This window comes from Haplochromis burtoni, unplaced genomic scaffold (genome assembly GCF_018398535.1).
Source record: "Haplochromis burtoni strain Fernald_Lab_line unplaced genomic scaffold, NCSU_Asbu1 Contig_4, whole genome shotgun sequence".
Lineage (NCBI taxonomy): Eukaryota > Metazoa > Chordata > Actinopteri > Cichliformes > Cichlidae > Haplochromis > Haplochromis burtoni.
The window spans coordinates 2,464,420-2,484,536 of NW_024582365.1; the positions used below are offsets into that span (position 1 = coordinate 2,464,420).

The window sequence follows — 20,117 nt, forward strand, 5'->3', positions numbered from 1 at the left end:
ATGATCCTTTTAATGTTATAGCCAGTTTTTAAAATAGACAAAATATGTGCTGCTATTGAATTAGATGCCAGAAACATATTTTAATAAAGTAGGGTTAGGGATACCAAAAGCTTGGACAAGCTTTCAGCATCAAAGTCTGACTCTTTGAGAAAGAAATTTTTAAGGAAACTGTGTAAATGAATAAATAATTCTTGTTGTAGAATGAAATTGCAAAGGATTTGGAAATTTCATCATCTAGGCGCCATAATATGATTTAAAGATTTCAGAGAAATCTCTGTGCGCAAGGGATCAGGCAGAAAATCAAATACTGAACGCTTGTGATCTTCGGGCCCTTACATGGCACCACATTAAAAACAGATGCTATCTTATAGTAGAAAATACTGTATAAGCTCATGAACACTTTAGATCATACTTCATAAAAAATGCTTTTATCTTTCCCAATTTAACAATATATTGGATCGGTTAAGTATTACCCTTGTGCTTCCAACACTGACATGTTTTTCTCATAGACATCCAGTGAACTGCTAAGGTAGATCACTGATGCAAGCTGAAGTGTGGCCCTGCCTGTAACTTGCGTGTGAAACAGCTGCAGGACTGGAGGAGAGCAAGAAGCTGGTAATCCTTTTAACTATTCTCTGCACGTTTTGCAGAGGAGATGGTGGTCTGCTGCTTTGGAGTCTTCCGGTTGAATTCACTCTACAGAGACTACAGCCTTGTCCGGCATTAAGAGACTGTCAATCACTAATCTGCATTCTGTTCAAACCTGAGGCAATCATTTGCCCTTACCATAAGCACTGCTGGCCAGTTAGATGCTGTTTCCCACACCTGCTCAGCCTGTAGATCCTGTTTATTACCACTGGTTCATCCTTATCTTGTCCCTTTCCTACCTCGGCTTAATCCCCTTTATAATTATCATCAACTTTAATTAGTTAATGTGCAGAGCAACTATTAATCCTGAGCATCATTTCAAATACAGAAACCAAGGCCATGAAACCTTTGAACGTGACATGATGTTAAAGCATTAACAGAAACATTTCAGTGGTGTCACTCTGAGCTGAAAATGTCCCCTTTTGAATCTTTATTTCACAATAACTTTATGTGACACTGTTCCCGTCCCACTAGGCTCCGTGGATGACAGGACACATGGTTTCTATGGTAACCTTGGGATGCTGTAATTGCTTCTGTGACCTCTTTCTGCCCTCAAAACATCCAATAGCTCCTCATTCATTGTCTGTTGTAGTAAGTACAGTATTTACAGTTAAAAATATGTTGCTAAAATGTGCTTAATGTAATTAACAATGTCTATACTTAGAAGCACAAATTGCTCAGCAATAAAAGATCCACTTGGTTCAATATGTTTGGGGATAATTGGAAAGAACATCTGTGGTAAAGCTTCTGGAGAACTGCACGTGTTGCATACCGTCCACAAACTGTATGTGAGCCCAAGGTGGCGTGAAGGCTTTCCACACAAATGAGTCACTCCTGCCACATGCTCAGTTGAACAGATGAATGCTTTCCTTCATCTCAGTTGGGCTAACAGCACTAGATCTGCGCTGAGTCAATTAACAATCAGAGCTGGATTTTCTCACACCTGGCAACAGTATTATATGAGCAGGACATAATTCTGTTTACCATTTGTCATCTCTAGATGATGAGCATAAAAAAGAAACTAAGCAATGCCATTTAAACATGCTTTCATTATAACAGCAGCGGAAAGGAGACCAGAAAATGATTCAATTTTCTGCTGATTTTATCTTTGTTAAATTTAGCAGATAATAGACCACTGGGAAAAATGTTCTTCTTCCCTCATTAAATCCCTGAGCTAACATGAAGGTGGCTAACCTCAGCTTGGCTTACTGACATGAGCAGCTATAGGAAAGTGTAAGTAGGTCCAATAATCTGAAGCTCACACTTGCGTAAAAGTGGTTTATCTCATACTTTTTAAGTAAGCAAAACACAGCAATCCCAATCTGAAATATTTCTGTTCTTTCCTTACTGAGAGAGATTTTTATTTTGTTATCAGCCAGTTTGACACACACAACCTCAATTATGGGGGATTATCTTTAGATGGGATTAACTGCTGTAGCACGGAGTGCATTTCTGAAAGTTAAACTGCAGTAATCCAAAATCCACAGGTAGTGAATAATCCCAAACCTACTGTCAGACTTTTAGTCCACACAATCATTTTTGATGAAATGATTCAAGTGAAGCAATAAGATTACTATCATGAACCATGTTAGCATTAGCAGGCCATAGTCAGATCTGAAGAGGACTTTGGAAAAGAACATGTTGTTGTTGTATTAAAACGCACTCGTTTTGTGCAGAAGTCAAAAATAGGAAATGGCAAAAACATTAATTTTGATATTTTATCTGTTCACGTTCTGTGACAAGGAAGTCAGTAACTTCTTTTTGTGTATTCCATTTAATTTCCATCTACTGTGCTGGTATAATGGCACTACCTTAATAACTGGAGTAAAAACTACCTTAAACATCATAAGAACCCTTTAGATCCCAGATCCTCATACAAATTCTTACTCATCCCAGTTCCTGTGCCAATTCATGCACACCCCATGTACTGTATATTGAGCCTTGTTTTTCATTCCATATATTTACATGAGTTGGTTGTTAGCAAACTGTCAGAATTTTCAGCTCTGGACACTTACTTACTCCTGATCCTAATTTTGGGGGGATAATGTTAATTACAAGACCATGTTGAGTAACTTTTATTGGAAGAATTGGAAGTTAATACAATGAACATAATATTCCAAAAAATGTTATTATCATTGTTAAAAAAACAAACAAACATGGCCCATTATTTTTGAGATTAGATTAACAGATAATCGCATGCTTGCTAAACAGCTGTGATATTCAGCAAAGAGCATTCATGGCCTTTTTTAAGTAATAAGGATTAATGTCTTTAGCCCCTCTTAGTCACAATATTTATGGAGGAAGCCAAATGACATGTGTAAATTAACAACCAGGTATTTCAAAGTATAAAACTGCAAAGATTAGTTGAAAAATGAAAAGTGCAGTATAAACTATAGGGGCACTTTAAAACCTTTCTATCGGCCATATGCTTCTACAGTCTGAAAATACTCATGTGATCTTTTCTGAAATGGCAAGAGGTTCACAGGAAGAGCCAGGCAGAGCAGGAAGCAGTGTAATTGTCATTTGGGACCTTTTTTCACTCATCGTTTAAGCACAAAAAACTATTTCAGGTACTATGTTCCAACCCCGTGAGCTTATTACATGAGCTTATTCACATGAGTTTATTCACACGGCTGGTAGTGGTCACTTAACTTTAAAATTTAGTACTAGGTCAGCTTACACAAACAACCTGCGGGTTTGTTTTCTGAGGGAGGCCAGCCTCTCACAAAAGCCTCACCTCAGAAGACACGCAGCTCTGTGGATTACCAGCAGCAGGCAGACTAATGCACCCGCAGTGAAGCATTTAGAGATTTTAGGGGCAGAACATTTCTGGCAGCAATGACGTAAAACATAGCATAGTTTCCATTTCAACGTTGAGAAATTAGTAAGATTAAAATGTCTTCATCCTAAACACGTACGTTCAGATGTATTTCACTGCTAAATGATCAATACATAACCATTTCCAACAATGCAGCTGTCATGCTGAACCAAAACACACCTTTCATGTGAAAAAAAAAACATCCTAGGAACTCTAATGAATCACGCACCAGAAACCTGTCACAGGGGACCCTGAGTCAGAAACCCAAGCTTAGGAACTGAAGAGACAGGCCTTCAACATTCTCAAACACCGATCAGCACACAATTCAGCAATGGAAAGTGGCAGATCACTGATGCCACTCGGAGATCTGAGTGGCATTAGACTCCGCTCAGGAGGTGAGCCAGTTTCCTTGAGGTCGTGTAGCCGGATCTGCGTCAGTACAAGTAAAGCATCTGACAGTGCAGAACCACGCACTTTCACACATTAACATCTTGTCACTAACTTCAAAGTTGGGACAAAGTTGGGACAGAGTATGGTACAGACTTGTAGTGTAATGAAGAACATAACCTGTTTGGATTGACATAGAAAAGAAAAGACAATCTATAATCTGTTCATTCATGTTACCATTCCTAAAAGAGATCCTGACATACTCTGACAAGATTAGAATATCCAAACACTTCAATATCAAGGGAATGTTAAGCTATTTAAACTTCACAATTTTGGTAGTACAGTCGCTAAAAAGGACATAAACTGGGGGAGAAGATGAATTTTGTGTTGATACAGTATGCTGAATAAATATTATGAATCTGAGCCAGACAAATGTGAGAAAATCCTGTGAGTTTACAATGTTGAAACTTTGTTTGGAGTCATTTTTCACCCTGGCGTGACTTTTGTTGGACCCCTGCATGTCAAACTATTAACTGCAAGTTGATCTCACAAATGCCAATCCTGTCACTGCATGCTGTGTCTAATTTTTGTTAAAACATCCCGAGAGAGTTCACAACAGTACGGGTGCTGAAGGCATTTAATAGAGTCTTAATGATTAAAGTAGTGGATCCTCCCTTCACCACATATTGTTCAAAGGAGATTCTTGAAGAGCCTCATTAGATTAAAAGAAGTTAATGACACTGTAGACAGTATTTGGTTTTGCTGATGAGACCAGAGCAGGTGTCAGTGTTGTGGAGGATAGAGTTGCCTGCACTGTGATTAATGAAGCAGCTCCAAACTGTTCTCTGCATATCTATTGATTCATTTCTGTGGCTGGCGCTGAGCTGAATTAATCTCCCTGCAAATATGCAAGACTTATGTCTTCTTCTGCACTTTGTCCTGCAGTCTGAGGCAGACATGAATCGACTGGATGACACTCATAGCCAAAGAGGGGGTTTATCAATGCACTGCGCTAGGATCAAGTCTGAGGAAAGTAACAGAAGCACAAAGTTGTTGTTTTTTTCAGAAATATGGAATCTTTAACTGATTATAATGATAAATTAGCAAAATGATGATAAAAAGCAATCAGAGAAATGTACGTTAAATTGGACCATAAAGTAAAACACATACGGTGCAAATGTTTGTATAACCGATGGAGAGTTAATCATCTCAACAGTTAATGCATATGCACGAGAGTTATCTGAGAGAGGCTTCAAGCCCTGGAAAGTTATAAAGCCGAGCAAGTGTATACGTCATGCTTTGACACATCACTTTGTCCGCACAACTAAGCTTCACAAGGACAAGGGGAAACTAACACAACGTGATTCACTGGTGTTGATACTGGTACTCTACACAGAGCCATGTTTCTCTCTTTCAGTCTATGCATGTTTTCTGTTTTCACATGCTTTGCTAACAAAATAAATCCCTGAGGGAGAGAGAGAAAACAGTGCCCTGTCACAAAACTGAGTCACCAAGAAAACACCCTGTAACAAAAAGTGACTTTCTTACTGAGTGACAGCTTGAATAGCATGTCTTTGTGGTATGACTACTACTAGGACCCCCACAGAGAACATTACTTGTACTTTTCAGGATTTAAATCTTTTTGTAAAGATGTAAGCATTCAGAAAACTACAACTGCAAAAGACATACTACTAAAATAAAATTAAAATATGCCATCATAGGTAATTTAAGCAGCTTGGCAAGAGAGATTCTTTTTTCAAATTAAGAAAAAAGGGGGTATCACTCTGTTCAAAAAAAGCGGGGCAGTGAGAAGCTTCTGCAGTCCAACAGCTTGCAGGGGAAAAAGGAGCTGTGGAGATGGCAGGTGGTTCCGGCTTTAATGGACTGTTTCCCTGAAATAATTTGTGGGACAGGTGGTTGCCAACATTGGCAGGGTCGGTGGTGATTTTCCCCATGCGGTTCTCGGCTCTTGTGCAATTCAAGTCTCTGATGGAGGGCAGCTGGTACCAAATGACCCTCTCAGCAATTCACAGTCTACTGTCCTCCCCCGAGCCCCTTCTATTTTTTTCCTCTCACATGAAAGCACGTCAGCTACACCACATTTGTGTGTTTTTCTGTAAATTTATAAAAGGAGACAAGCCTTAGTGAACACTCATAGTTAAGTTGAAGATGTTTTGCTGTCATCTGATAGTTTTGGCGATAGCGCTTCCAGAGAGCGTGCCATTGATTTCCAGTGGGAGACAAGAACAAAAGCTCCCGTGGAGGTTAATCTTGAAATCAATTAAAGCATGTTTTACTCACTGCACATTCAGCAAAAAAACTGATAAGCTTCCCTTACTGGTGTTTTATTTTAGATGCAGAAGTTAGTTGTCAAGCATCTTATACTATAAACATTAAAAAGACATACTATAGACATACTAGACATAATATGGATCTAAAGGTTATATAATATCAAAAGAATATCTATTTTTCCATTATATGTTTTGTTAAATGCATCAACAAATTAACCAGGGAGGTTGAGAAGTAGAGTGGTTTAACAACAAATGCACCATGACACCAAATCTTTCCTTCTGTGCCCTCATCCAGGAAAGCAGCTTTGGATGAGGTGTGCTCAATAGCTCACTAGGCAGTAATACTTTATTAATGCCTATTAATAAAGATTAAATGTTAATAAAAACTGTAATATTCTGTAGTACCCTGATTAGGATGCATCTGTACCACATATAGTAACACCAAAAGTCAGGTAGCAGTGTTCCCAAAATAAGCCAATAAGTTCATTGATTTGTTGTAAGCACTTCAAGCGGAGTCAGAACACGATAGTAGGAAGATTCAATTGCATTTCTATACTGTAAGTAAACAGGAAGACTGTTATGGGCACGCTGCCACGGTGTGAGTGTTGGGTATTTTATTCTGTCACTAAACCTGGGAAACAGCCGTTTTTACTGGTTGCAATTAAGAGTTATTTTTTAAGTTATTTTATTTTAATGCCCAGATATTTACTGACGCGAAAAGTCCTGTCCTCTCTGGTGTGTGGGTTTTTTTAATCTTTTAATAGAAAACTGAGCACGAGGACAAAGACGCAGTAACGTGTGTGACGGTGCGTCCCGCACATCAGGACGGAACGGTTGCGATTAGTCCCTCTAGGTTTCTTTGGCAACCTGTCTCCATTCTGTCTCCATGGCAATGCCAAGGCAGTTTACTTCCTTTTTTCTCAGGGATACGGAGCCTCTTTGTTACGCCACAGGTCATAAACTCGAGCTACGAGACCGAGAGGGCTCCGCGCGTCGTGGCAGTGCAGATGTGACGAGAGTGTGCGGCTCAGTGTACGAGCGAGAAACACAAAGGGACCTTTCAACAGGATGCCAGTGACACAATAGGATGCCACCACCATCGCTACACTGGTTATACTGGTTAGCTTATTAACATCCTGTAACACACACCCTGTAACATATTGCCTTTGCTAAATCATCTGCGTTTCTGACGATCACCAAGTCAAGGCAAGAAACGCATGTGATCTCAAACTCAACACATCGTGCAGCGTATAGGCCTGCAATAGCATATCTCAAAGAGCAATATCCACATGCATCGTGCTGGGAATGGTGAACCATCCAGTGGTTGGTATTGTTTTCAGTCAAACCTCAAAGGGTGATTTGAGCACCATGCAGGGAATGAATGAGCGCATGGTCGCGTTTAAACCTGTGATTTGGGGATAAAGCAAGCTGTGCAAGCCAAGGCTCTTCTCTTACCCTTGGAAGCATCCTTGTCTTCTTTAGGCTTCGCCACTTTTCCGCTCATAGATCCCAGTTTGGATGTGTAATTCCCGAATTAGATAAGAATCGAAATCCCCTTAATTGCTGACAGTCCTCAATGAAATCCTGACCGGAGATTCCAAGTGATGAGATAAGGCTTCTGTAAAGAGAAATATTCATCAAAATTGCATTTTCTCTCAAAACACAACAGCTGCGTTTGGTGTTACAGCAGGGCCAAAGAACGTAACAATGGAGCTACTCGTGCTGCAAGGTGTTTCTCAATTGGGTATCAATGAAAACATTCAACTATTGATAGACACACTCACACGCCACACGACAAAGACCTCATGTAGTTTCAATAAACACAAAGAAGCAGCCTATACGCATGCCTATCTTCGCATAGCCTTTCCAGTGATTTAAGACCGCGCTTTAACCTACCTTATCTCCTCCACGTTTTCTGCTACATCAATGCACATTGATGAAAGGAAACGTCCCCACTATGAATCCCGTTATGTTGCATACGAAAAATCACGACCTACTCTATTGTGACAAGGGAGACGAGCAAAAAGCTGCGAAATGGAGCGCACTTTTGCTCCCCACAGGTCTTCAGTCAAGAAAAATTCAAGTGAATAATACACTGAGCTGTAGTGTCTAACAAACCCCGAGAGTAATCCCATCCAGTGTGGCTTTTGGCGACCAGGTTTTCTTGTCTGAGGCTTTCACGGTCGAGCTCTGCTCCTCTAAACACTCGGCAGATAGAATCAACAGGATACACAACGTGAGAGCGCTCTACCAGTTACAGCGCCCGTTCACACAGTGGACAATTGTTTTTTGACCCGCGTATGACGGCTGTGGTGAAAACGAGCTGCTCGATCCATGAATGCAGTCAGCATGTGAGCTGTGGTGTCGATGCGGAGAAGAATTAAAGCAGGAGGTTGTGCTGCATGGCGCGCACCATCTTGCTGTTGCTCTCATTCAGTTGCCTTTGCAGAGCTATGCGTTATCCCATTCACATCCGAGATGCGCATTTTCTAAATATATATTCGGAGGTCTTTCCTTTGACTTGATTAAATATGCATTTGGAAGTCAGTAAGTGGCTGGAGGATAACACATAAAAATAAAAACCGTAGTAAATTCTTGTTATGCTTTCTTACATACCTGCAGCTTTATCATTTTACAGTTTACATAACCTCATTAGTTAATAAGATATTTGTTGCATATGACTAATACGATGGTGTTATGTAAAACAAGCTCCGATGGATCGGACTCTTAACTGAGAACATAACCCACCTAGTTAAGACTGGATAGTGGAACGTATCAGTTTGTTTTAGTTTCATGAACACTTCTCAGGTCCTTGAAAGTTTTTCAGGTCCTTGAAAGGACACATCCAGTTCTACAGCAGTGTTTTGAGAGTGCCAACCACATTAAGTCCTTTCCCCCTTCTGGCACCAGATGAGCATTTTTTTTCCAGATGCCACCTCACATTCCTGTTACATAATCACAAGGTGAAGTTTATCACATAGGTGTCTTTTACACCGGAGAAGCTAATGTCGCAGTCCCACCACTGTTTTGAAATGCGTTTTGTCCCCATACCGCACAGATTTTTACAGGTGTAATTGGTTCAGATAAATAAAGATGAATTGTTTGAGGAATGCTTGCAAGTTTACACATTTAAAAAAACGTGCAATACAGTTTCAATGTAGATAAACAAATAGTATACTGAGTAACTCGTTTGAGTGTGACGTGATTCACTGTGGGTCATGACAAATCGATTGTGGGAGTGAGGAATACCTCAATTTCAGTGCACTCACTGTAAAATGCATGCAATAAAGAGTTAACTATAATTATCTTTTTGTAAGTGTTCAGAGACTATCAGAATAATGCCATTTATTAATATTACTGCAGTAATATGTTATATAAGTGTCCTTACCTTGTGAAACTTGTAAAGATGAAGCCTAAAAGCTTCACTTGAAGTCACGTTAAACTGTTCAGTTTCAACTGAGCCATATCAACAGCAAAACATATTGATTTCCATTTTTAAGGACACTATAATATTTTTAATTAGGGGTGCTAGTTTTTAGATTCTGTTCAAAAGTCTTTCAATCCATGTCCAGTTTTTAGCAGGCTCTATGTCACAACCCCTGGTCATGCAGAGCTGTAGCATGCAGTGGCAGCAAAGGGAAAAAGACCCTATAGGTTGAGGGTTACACGCCATATGGTTGCTATTTTTAGAAGAAACTGGAACCACTTCGAACTTTCTTCACATCCGCAGATCTTGCTGAGACATTTGAGACATACTGGGACCTGTCTCGGTGAGTGACTTTCCCTTAAAACAGTCCAGTCATTGCATTGTTTTTTAAATTGCACTCTACTGAGTTGAGTTTAGTTATATTTCTGACACAGGATTTAAAGAAAGTGAACCCCAGTTAAGCTAAATCATAATCTTTTAAATACTTTTTTAGACAGAGGATGGTTATTAAAACATGATATGCATCAAGCAGCCATAACATATTTTGTAGGTTCCCCCAGTGCTGCAAAAACACCTATCACCTGGACACAGAACCTCTGTGGGTTTCCAGGGGAATCCTTTTGAGTCTTGTGGATTACAGGATGGGGCCTCGATGCATAAAACACAGATGTATGCCTATATTTTTATATCTTTAGATTGTATTGACAGTGGTGATAGAGGCTACAGAATCCTTGCTATGAAGTTATGAAAAAATATAGACAGATTAATTATAGAGCTTCAGTTTAGTGATTTTTTTGTAGATTTTTTTCATAAAAACAATGTTTTTCACAGCATAGTCACTGATGAATGTGGCTGTACTTTGATGAGCTACATGAAAAGTCTGCTAATTAAGATTGCTTTAAAATATCTACTCTACCACAATATAGTTTATATATAAACTATACCGAACAAGGGTCCGGAAGGTGTGTTCAGGTGGTGTGCATATGTTTTAAATTCCACATACATGCAGAAAAAAAGCAACTGAATGTTGGTTTGCTTTCCATTTTGAGTACTTGAGTATATATATACTCAAGTACTCAAAATGATACAAAGGAATGATTATAAGGTAGAACACTGACTCCCCACCTGGATACTAGAGTGGGGTATAGAGGGTGATGGTAAATGTCAGTGGCTTGTGTTCCCGCTGTGTGCGTGGCCTGTGGCCCCTTTTGACCTTTCCAGCAGGGCGTCACACTGTAGTGGTACATCCATTTCCAATCTGTTTAAAGCAAAGCCAGGGACCCCGTTCAATATGGTGCACACAAACTCCTGACTCACGCTCTATAACCTCTGACGTCAGTTAGAGGTCATAGAGTACCAAGCTGTATCCACCCATTCTACAGAAGAACCCTGAATTTCTTTTTTTTTTTCCCACTGATTGGAATATTTGTGGTAGAAAATCCCCTCAGATTTCATGCTGTGCCACACTCATGCAGACACGCTCAGTAAGCTGATTGATTTCATTCACTGGTGATGTGTTGAGAGCTTTGAATGCAAAAGTAGTAATAGTACAGTTTTAAAGTACTAAATTTGCACCAATATATGAAAAAAAATTAAACTGTCACCAGCATCCTGATTAGAGGGATTTCAATCCTGATTGGTTGATCCTGATCCTAGAGAGCTCCAACACATGAATAGAAAGGTTTGATCAAGGGATAAAGGTTATCACACATTACAACTTGGTATTGATTATCACTGACCTGGAGGTAAACAAAAGCAAACTGAAGCCCCACCCCCTCTACGCCACAGTATAAGATGGATCCCTTCATTGTACATATGCAGAAACAGCACTGAGGCCTGTACTGTTCTCTTGCTTTACATCAGATATATACTAGCAAGAATATGCTAAATGGTGATTCTGAACATTCTGAACACATCCCTGCAGGTCTTTGTCTGTTTTCTTGCATCACTGAGCACTTAAATGTACTTTCTTACTAATGAGAAGCTTTGCAACCTTACTTTATGATCTAATTTTTGACAGATTTTTATGCTGATACAGTCTCTGTCTTTTTTTTTTTTTTAATGCCAGATTAATACGTAAGCATCACCATCTTTAAACATGAGTTTTCCACCCCGTTTACTGAAGCATCTCCAATAGATGAGAATGCCGGTCACTTCAGACTTCTTATCAAAATGGTAACTACTTGATCTTGATTTATCCATGTTCCAACAACAAAACCTCTTTCGTGGTCACTTAGGTCTTTTTCTCTTCCCATCCTAATGTAAAATCCAAATCAAATCAGCCTGCTCAGCATTTTCTTATGCTCGGCACTGGGCATAATTGGACTTTAACTGCTTAGCTGTAGCGTGGAGGGAGTGGGCAGAAGCCTATGCAATCACTCTGGTTCTCCAGTCAGTTATAAAGCCTTTTCCTTTAATTTGTCACATGTAAACATCAGGCAGTTTTAGTAATTTGTTGGTAATTTGCATGAGATTTACTTTTAAAGTGAAACAAGAACAATTATCTCAACTTTAAGAACAATTATCATTCCTAAAGATAAATACAAATAACATACACACACATACACTACCCTTATTATCTTTTCCTACAGGATTACAGTATACTATAGAATACCAGTGCAGCTTATTCAGCAGAGGAAGGCTTACTGTGGGCTGGATTGTATGTTGCTACTCTTGTGATATTAGGTGGTTAATTGTTATTTCTATAAGTGTTATGTAAGATGATAAGATGACTCGGTATTTCAGAGAAAGATAAATCATTCAAAGCAGCACAATGGCATTTGGTGAAGAGATTGCATGTTCTGTCTTTGTTTGAGTGGGCATCTTTTGGATGGTTTCTTCCAATATTTGTGGAATGCAACATTTGCGTTGTCAGATTTGTGAAAAGCTTGTCTTTTTTTTTACACCAACTACTTTGATTTCCTATGCCGGTAATGAAATAATACAGTACTATGTGAAAAGTCTTGAACCAGTCCTCATTTCTTTATGTTTTGCTAGGAAAAGGGGAAATCTTTGGGAAATCTGTTTCTTAAGGACATCACTGTCACATACTGTTCATCTGCTGTAGATGTAGAAAATTCTGAGGACACCCTGCACACCACACTGAGAGATGCCATTATAGTTTTTAGCAGATACGTCTGTGGGAATCACCTTGTTGGTACAAAAGTACGACTTGATCGCGTTATTTTTGGCATTGTTTTGTTTTGGGGTTTTTTGTCAATTTGACTAAAGAAATGGAATCAAATGATGTGTTGTTGTGGCAGGCATCTGGTAACAAAGTGCCTAAAGATACAACTTGAAACTGTATTTTTTTCTAAGTTGCCTGTATTGACACAACACTAGCCCATCCCTTGAGTTAGGTGCCTTATTAAAGCTTGAATGAGTCAAAGGTCAGTGTTACGTGGCTTAACAGGGAAAAAAAACATTCTTCTAAAAATGTTCAATTAAAAGGACTGAAAATGAGTTGATACTAGTGCTTCTACTACTACTGTCAGCAATTCTTGTTTTGTGCTGTATTTTGCGTCTTAGTTTTAAGTGACTGGTCATTATTAAGTATTTTCTTTTCATGGTTTTGGGAGACACAGTCTGTTTCTTTGCTCAGTGTGTGTTATTCATGGCAGGTAAAATCAATTTCCATTTACATGGACCAGCCAAACAACCCATCTGGACTCTGAGCTGGTTTATAAATCAGTTCCATCAAAAACCAGCAGTGAACAAGCTGCTTGATTTGCTGCTTGCCTGTACTTAACATCACCCAAGGTTATACTTGTGGAGGAGTCAGTACGGGTGTTATAAGGATCAGTCCCAAAAGATCATTCTTTAGGACAGGCAGTGAGGTGGAGGGTGATTAATGCTCCAGTATTGTGCAGCTGGGTTAGTCATCTTCCCCCGATTGTAGGTGTTAGCCTGATTCAAGCTGAGTGTGGCTGATAAGGTAATAAGCCTGGTGCTGTAACAGGGGTGCTGGTGACAATGTATGTTGTGTAATATGAATGGGATTTAACAAACACTAACTTCTAACAGTTCAAATGCGCCCAAACTTTTAGAGATCACTACATCTTGTAGCATTTCATGTTATCAGTGAATTGCAGGTGGACTGATTATAGAATAATGGAGTAGTTTGGGATTTCTTTCAGTGAATTTAAGACCGGAGGATTCTAAAAAGAGATTTCATTTTAGTAGAGCAAATGATGTCATGCAGCAGAGGTCAGTGTCATCAAGGAAAGCAACTTCCATAATCATATTTTGATTGTCAAGTGAATATAATGAATAATAATGCAGCAGAGAAGCAAATGCAGGATAATAAAATCCAAGGACTGAAAATGAAACTAAAGGTGATACTAGTCTTTGTCCATTTGTGTGTATGTGCCCATACAGTTAGCACATAAAAGTGATGGATTTCATTATAGGACTGCTGCACACGCTCGTTTATCTCTGACTCCCAAAGAGCTCCAGCACACTGACCTCAGTTCCAAAGGTCAGGATGGGGTCAGCGAGTTATTTCAAAACCAAAGAGGTCAGGGTTAAAAGATGAGAAATGATGTCATATTTCTTTTACATCACACACTACATAATTGACTCGGCCACTCCCCGGATTGCATTTTTACAGTATATCTCCCATGTCACAGAGTCACAGTATATTTCAGTTGTTGGCCATGTGACCTGCGTGGAATTGGTGCAGCTGACACACATAGAGCCTTCATGTCTGTATTTGCAGGTGAATAATTATCAGCTGTTCTTTGCTTAAAGAAAAAAAAAGATTACAGATGCAAAAACCGATGCAATCAACTATCAGTTCGACCCACTTCTGCCTCATTGGCTCTGTGCAGTTTAGCTTTCTGCAAATTCTCTTCTTGACATTCATCAGGAAAACCATCATCTTCATGGACACTTTCTGACCAGGAGGGATAGGAGCTCCACTTTTAGTAACAGTAGCTGAACATCCCTGAGCCAAGAGCGTCTGTCAGCTTGGCTGAATCACAGCAGTAGATGTGAGCTCTGATTTCCAGGGAACTCTGAATTTTACAGTGTTTCTGGGCCACTGTTGGGAAACAAGTGAGCCGTGGTTAAATGTCAACCTTTGGTAGAGCTTATTTTTTCCTCAGATTATTTCATAGGATGATGAAGGGATGGTTTCATAATGAAGTCATCAGTTATATATTATTATCAACAACTATAATTCATTTGTAGACTGCGTGCAACTACTTTTTCTTACATTTACTTCTTTATTACTATTTTTTAATGGATGTATTTTGTATTTTATTCAGGAGGATTTTATCAAAAAGGCTTTCAACAGTTTAGGACTATTACACTATGAGTGGTGTTATAATCCTATAAATCCTATGAATAAAAAGACAGTTGTTAAAATGTCACTGTGTTTGTCTTAGTGGGTAGTAGTCCTGTGTGTGCAGGCATGTGGGATAATGGCCATGAAACATTAGGCTCTTAAATTACAGAAATGATTAACAGAGCAAGGCTCTCTGAAATATCACATTAATGTCAATGCGTTTATCAGAAGGAGGGGCTGACAGGGTGGGGGGGCTAGTGTGTGCTTCTTTGTACAGTTCCCTGTTGATATAACTGTAAACACTAACAAGACTGGAGTGCTGTGTGAAATGCCCTTTAACACAATTCTCCTTGCAGTCCTTGAGCATCTAGTGATGTTAATGTAAAATATATCTCTAATAGTACAATACAGCTGCAAAGATTCAACACCTAAACCATTATCATAATATTAGACACAGTTTCAGATATGTAAACAACCAAGAGTTAAATTTGTCTTCTTTCTAGAGACTCTTTAAGCATTTCGGTCCGGAAGTATTTGGTAAGTAATACAGTTTTGCAGCTTTGCCTCTGTACGCCAAAACTGTGGATTTCAAATCAACCAGCCAAGATGTAGCTGAAGTGCAAACTTGCAGCTTCAGTTCAAGGGGTTTTATAAACATTTTAAATGAACTATTTAGGAATTACTGCCATTTTTATATATAGGTCCAATTTTAAGACCTTCAAAAGTAGATGGACATAGAAGCAGCAGGTTAACAGCCCTTGTTATTCCATGGCAAAACGATAAAATGACATTCCCGACTTGACCTCTGTAAGCACGTTCCTGATAAGTTTATGCTATCACACACTCATTTTTGTCCACGTTGAGTTAAAAAATTAAGTCTGTTTTGTAAATCTTCACACATGTTTCAGAATGGAGGATTATCTTTGAAGCCACTGGCTAATGAGTTGTCAGTCATATGCAAACAAGAGATGCCTTTATGAACAAACGAAGGACAACATCTGAAAGAGCTTGCACAGTTCTGGAAAATAGTTTTTGTGTTTTGTTTTGTTTTTCATTTGTTTCCAGGAGGCAGTGAGCCTAGCTATAAACAAAGAAAATATTAACCTGAGTAGCACAAAGTAGCTGTTTCCCTACTTTCAGTCTTTATGCTAAGCTAAGCTATTATGCACGGCCTCTTGGACTAAAATAAACCACCTTTGTCTCCACTTGGTATGCAGGGATCACTTTAGAAACACACACTGTTTGTTTAGGCTCCAATTTTTGTTCAGTACTTCAACAGCAGCTCTTTTTCTTCACATTGGTCTAATTATACAAAATTGTCTCAGAGGAGAAAACTTGATCATAAACTAACCAAGACAGAGTGTTTTAACTTCACTGTAGGTCACATTACACAAGAGTTGATCCTCTGTTTCTTATACAGTCATATAAGTGTTATATATGACATAAAATTTTAATTTGCTATTGGAATGAATTTGAAGTGCATGTGCGTGTGGGGGGGGATATTTCTTTTAAATATGCGCTCACATTAGTATAACTTTAACATTAATAAGGTGTGTCCTGAAGAAGCCCTGAGCTCATGTTGTCTCACTGTAACAACTGGAAGAAATGAGTGATCTAAATAAAACAGAACTCCTTCTGCTGTACCCCAGGGTATTTTCATATCATTAACATTGCATCACTGAAATGTCACGCTGTACCAACAATTTATTTTTGCACATAATGTTTCACAAACACTAATCAGTAGAAAACATGGAGTCTAATGAGTAGAAGCAAGGTCACCGTGAGGGTGAGTTTCTGCAAAGGTTAGACGGGACAAGCACAGTAGGTCCTGATTAAGACAGTCAGTGATGTCTTGACGACGAAATCCACCTTTTTGTGGGTTTTTTAGAAGATCATCAACCAGATTGCAGCTCACGATCACGCAGCATCAACTGTTTGTTTACTTTTTTTTCACATTTAAAAAGTAAACAACTAAAAAGTTCTGTTCAAAAAGTTTATGTTGTATCTTTTAAAAAATATTTTGGTGGTTTGGTTATCCTTTTTTACTTTCATCCAGATAATTGATTCAGTCACCACTGCATATTTAACGTACGGATCTTCCAAAATCCTGCTGCTCTTGTTTGAGCTGCACAAACATTCAGGTTGAAAACAACAGAAAAAGGTTTTACCGAAACAAAAGATAAGCCCTCAGCAAACGACAGCTTCTCCCTGGTGAAAGACTGCAGTCTAGGCTGCCTGATCTCCTGTGCAGCCCAGGAGATACTGTACAGAAACAATCAATAGCACTGAGCAAGCATCAGAGTTTTTATTATCTGCAAGGCCCTGACTCGATCCCCCACTGTAGTGACTAATCTAATTGGAGCCGACACAGACTCCCATGCTGTGTGGTGCTGCCAAAGAATGAGAGAAGACAGAGATGTCAGGAAGATCTTCATAAATCAATAGTTAGTCACAGGCAATTTTATTTCCTTCCATCCATTCATACATCCACTCCGTCCATTTAAAACAGTGTTGTTAGGCTGCTTTACACACAAGTCATCACCTAAGTTGTAACATTTAAAACCATTGTTTCTATTTTCTCCTGCTCATTCTATAGTAAGCCTTGTCAATTGCCTGCAGCCATTCTGCTATTACACTAGAGTGAGACACTATGTGGAAAGAATGCCATTGGGGATATCATGCCCACAGACTGTTCACAAAGCTCAGCAACAGACTCGCATTTAGATGCATGACTCAGTGGGGGAAGTTCAGGTGCTAATGTTTTGGACTGAAGTTGGAATACCTGTCAGTAACATTCACTCAGGAAAAGTCTGGTGACTGTTGGTTCAAGCGGTCAAACTCTGGTGTGATTGAACCACTTTACTCACACACTCCTGCAGAAAAAAAAAATCGAGAAGCTCTTGTATTGAGTAGACAGTGTTAATTACTCAGGTGTGAATTATTCATCCTCTCAACGATTCTGTGAAATATAAATGCCCTCAGTCGATAGTTGCCAACACTTGAGAAGATTGCAGACTCCCTGTGGGGGGATTCCAGAGCCAGTGATGGTTTTGCATCTTTTATGCCAGACCACAAAATGACACTAGAGTTAAAACTTCAGCTGGCACGGTGAATCAGCACCCTTGACTGCACGCCATGACTGCATCATCTTGATTATTCTTTGAAAATATTGAATGATTATGAAAGGCGTGAGCACAAGTGGTAAAGATCCAATACTGCACAATATTTAGAGGTTTTGACTAACACTGAAATAGAAAACTTTGAGGGATTTTGAAGAGCTTTGAGTATCTTCTCTCTGAGTTAAGTGCATGTTTGGGGATCTGAAAGAGCCGTCACTAATTCAAGTTCAAACGCTAAAATTCACCATTGGTAACAACAGGTATTTAAAGGCCAAAACTCCCATTTCATCCACTAGAGCAGGGGGCTCTCGAACCTACACTCTGGAGCTGTATGCATCTTATTTGCTTTGTGGAGCTTTGACAAAAAACTAGATGAATATGGATGATGGTAATAAACAGTCATTTATTTATAATCTCTATAAGTTAGATTCTCATACATAGTCATTTCATCTCAAATATTCAGATTTTCTTTGGCTTCTCTGTCCTGGTGTTGTTGGCCCGTGCCATTTGAAACAACAAAAAAAAAAAACTTTTAAAAACACACTTCATACATTCAGTAAACTAAACGTAATAAACAGGGCTAGCAACAGCCAGAGAAGATGAACATTTAGATGAGATATGAATTTATAGACCTGTGACTGACTGAATGATTTAGATTTGATGGTGTATTTGTATTATCTGTGAGATGTTTTGGGTTGTATGGCTGCTATCTTGACCATGTCTCTGCTGTAAAAGAGATTGAGAGCCCAGTGGGACTTCCTGGTAAAATTAAGTAATAATTTAAAGAATCCTCATAGTCTGACATTAAAAGCATATTAGGTGAGAAAGTAAAAACAAGTTGTGATGGAAAAAGGTTTTTGATCATTAGAAATATGATGAAATGCTAAGAAACGTGATAAAGACGGACGAGTATTAATAGATCTGTGAAAGTGCGTCTTCAAAGCTTAACACGGTATTTGTTGTCTGGCTCACATAGTAACAGCTTTTATTGTCCATAGAGTCACAGAATTTTCATTAAAACCGTTTTCTTGACTACTCTTCAATTAGGAGTTGGAAAAATCTTACTAGGAAAATTAGAAACATGTTCGAACATACACGGAAATACAGTATATAAGGCAAAAAACATAGTTTGTAAACATTTGATTCGCTTGAATATATAGTAAATATTTATTTTGACCACCTTTTTTCTTAAATGTAGCCTGAAGTCTTCAACAAGCTTTCTTATCATTTCTTTAAGTAGACTTTGGGAAGAGTTTTCCAGGCTTCTTGAAGAACACTCAAGGCTTTTCTTCAGATATTGGCTTTTTTCAGTTCTGTATTACAATGATCCCACAATACTTCAATATATAATTATATTGAGCTCTTGGCTCTGTGGAGGCCAATCCATGACTGATAATGTTCCACTGTGTGTGTTTTTACTGCAGTTGGAGTGTGTTTCAGATAATGAAGCAAAGGTTTTTGCAAATAAGATGCTTTCCACACTATGCTGCATTATTAGCCTGCCATAATCACATCAGTATAAATTTCTATGAGATAAAAAAAAAAGTGTCATATTGTGATATCATTTTTGCAGCCTTTACATTTCCGAGTATCCACAACAACAAGAGAAGCCCAGGCATGTCTGAGAGCAAGAGCCATACATCAGCCTCCAATAACAATTTAATATTTAAATCAGCTTCAACAACTTCTGACAAAGCACAGTACTTTGCAAAAGTGTTGTTCCCCTAAAAGTGGAAAAAATAAGCTTTCACCACTTCAAGCAAAAATACTCTTTCAAGTACAACCTAGCAACAAAAGACTAGATACTATCAGCTGGTGACATGTGGTGGACAATTGATAACATAATTTTTCCATAACAGTCCAAGGTTCTCATCTCTTCTATGTGAGTTATTAGTTCACATTTGGGTTGCACATCAATAGCTGCTAGTATCTAAGATTTATCCTGGTGCAGTTACATGGTGGAAAAGCAGCACTTATATCTGATTTATACTTTGTCACTACTATTGTACAGGGTGCGCCATTTATACGGATACACTGTAATAACATGGGAATGGTTGGTGATATTAAAGTCCTGTTTGTGGCACATTAGTATATGTGAGGGGGCAAACTCCTCAAGATGGGTGGTGACCATGGTGGCCAT

The 20,117-nt window shown here is 38.8% G+C and overlaps 1 protein-coding gene across 3 annotated transcripts in view; it reads right to left on the bottom strand.

The window, feature by feature from the left end:
- Positions 1–9,768, bottom strand: part of fgf13a (fibroblast growth factor 13a) — a 93,822-nt gene extending 84,054 nt beyond the window's left edge. The window contains exons 1-2 of one of the 3 annotated variants that reach the window (XM_042220968.1): positions 9,533–9,768; positions 7,600–7,762 (exon numbers count right to left, since the gene is read on the bottom strand). In XM_042220968.1, coding sequence (XP_042076902.1) covers positions 7,600–7,648 — 49 coding nt within the window. In that variant the 5' untranslated portion in view covers positions 7,649–7,762; positions 9,533–9,768. Of the gene's footprint in view, positions 1–7,599; positions 7,763–8,040; positions 8,703–9,532 lie in introns of those variants that run through there. The other 2 variants (XM_005913228.3, XM_005913226.3) reach the window with 2 other exon arrangements.
- Between the last annotated feature and the right edge of the window lie 10,349 nt (positions 9,769–20,117).